The sequence below is a fragment of the Lactuca saligna genome, chromosome 5 (genome assembly GCF_052625555.1).
Source record: "Lactuca saligna cultivar CGN05327 chromosome 5, ASM5262555v1, whole genome shotgun sequence".
Lineage (NCBI taxonomy): Eukaryota > Viridiplantae > Streptophyta > Magnoliopsida > Asterales > Asteraceae > Lactuca > Lactuca saligna.
This window is the reverse complement of record NC_136421.1, coordinates 312,307,179-312,309,000: the sequence shown is the minus strand read 5'-3', so window position 1 is coordinate 312,309,000 and position 1,822 is coordinate 312,307,179. Positions and strand designations below refer to the sequence as shown.

General features: G+C 37.4%; 1 protein-coding gene across 1 annotated transcript; it reads left to right on the top strand.

Moving 5' to 3' along the window:
- The first annotated feature begins 910 nt into the window (after nt 1–910).
- LOC145047063 (uncharacterized) lies at nt 911–1,538 on the top strand. Its single transcript, XM_078995310.1, has 2 exons — nt 911–995; nt 1,096–1,538. The coding sequence occupies exons 1-2, from the start codon at nt 911–913 to the stop codon at nt 1,536–1,538; spliced, it is 528 nt and encodes a 175-aa protein (XP_078851436.1).
- Nucleotides 1,539–1,822: the final 284 nt, after the last annotated feature.

Below are 1,822 nucleotides of genomic sequence, written 5' to 3'. Positions count from 1 at the left end.
ACCACTTTATCGTTGAAGTATTGGCCGGAGACTATAATAGAGTTTATCGGGGCAATGAAATTGTTAGGGACATCAAATCAAAATTTCCAATCAATATCTCATACCAACAGGCATGGCGTGCAAAACAGTATGCGTTATTGATGTTAAGAGGTACCAAAGAGGATTCATTCACCAAACTACCAGTGTATCTGCACAACTTGGTGAAGCACAATCCAGGAACTGTTACTCAGATAAGCGTAGACAATGATGATCGGTTTGAGTTCGTGTTTATCGCGTTGGGTTGCTCAGTAAGCAATGTTAATTTTTATAACAAATATAACATATGAATCCTAATTGGTATTTCTTAATGCAATAAAAAATAATTGTAGGTATGAGCGTTCATCAAATATTGTAGGTTGACCCTAATAATTGATGGTGGTCACCTAAAGGGTGAATTCAAAGGCACGATGTTGCTCGCAGTGACAATGGACAGTCAAAACCAAATAATGCCTGTTGCTTATGCCATTTGCAAAAGTGAATGTGTTGAGATGTGGTCCTGGTTCCTTCGAAAGCTACGTGAATGTATAGGCAACTTGGAAGACCTTACAATCATATCTGATAGGGCTCCATCCATAGCGCCGTCAATTGCAAATATATTTCCTCACGCCTATCATGGAATGTATGGTATCCATTTGTATTTCAACATTTCAGCAAAATTTGGAAGTAGCGATACAATGCACACATTATTTTGGGAGAAATGCAAAGTGTATACCATTAAAAAATTTGATAATGGGATGAAAAAAATAAAAAATGTAAATATTCGTGTATGGGAATACCTACAAAACATCAACCCAGAAAGATGGGCCATGATACATTTTCCTGGGAATCGGTATTTCTTATGATATCAATTAGTGCGGAGTCGATAAATTCAATGTCACGATTTGCAAAAAAGATTCCAATATTGATGTTGATTGAGTATTTTCGTGCAACAATGCAACAATGGAGTTTTCAGAAACGTAATGTTACAGATACTAATATTTTATATACATTGTTGATTGAGTATTTTCTTAACTCGTGTAGTAATAATTTTATGAAAAAATATGTCTATTTTTTTAGCTGAAACTAAAACAACACTCACCCAATGGGTTGAAGCGATTATACAAGCAAATAAGAATGCTTGTAATAATTGGATGGTGTACCCTATCTCAAATAGCAGATTTGAAGTGAAAAGCTCTAACCACAAAAGTGTCATTGTTGATTTCCAACAAAGAACCTGTACATGTAGGCGGTGGCAAATAGATGGCTTAGCTTGTGGCCATGTTATAAAAGTGCTGACAATGAATCGTTACGAAGATTGTTCGGAATTCGCTTTGAAAGCTTACTTTACAGAAACATTGAGGAAAACTTACGAGGAGTCTGTGAACCCCTTACCAAGTCCATTTGAGTGGGAGATCCCCGATGATATGATGACCGTGAAGCCACCCATTATGGAGAGACGTCAGTCGAGTAGGCCAAGAAACACTGGACGTATTCCGTCGCAAGGTGAGCGTCCCATATGACAAGAATGTTCTACATGCGGTCAATTTGGACACACTAGGAACGATTGTACGGGTAGGGGATCGGGGAGCGGATCTGGGGGGAGGAAAAAATCTACACAAACGGGCATAATGACTGATGAGTTTGCATCTAGGAGCGGGTCACAGAACAAAAGCGTGTACCCTACTTTTGATTTCAATAGTACATTTAATTTGAATTGTCCTTAGATTAATGTAGGAAAGCAATGAATTCCCGTATTTGTAATTTGTATTGCTTGTATTAAAAAGCACTTATGAGATTATTAATT

Excerpts from the sequence above, each read along its gene's own strand:
- LOC145047063 (XM_078995310.1), top strand. The coding sequence starts at position 911 with ATGTCACGATTTGCAAAAAAGATTCCAATATTGATGTTGATTGAGTAT. Across the intron at positions 996-1,095 it reads ACAATGGAGTTTTCAGAAAC|CTGAAACTAAAACAACACTC; the intron begins GTAATGTTACAG and ends CTATTTTTTTAG.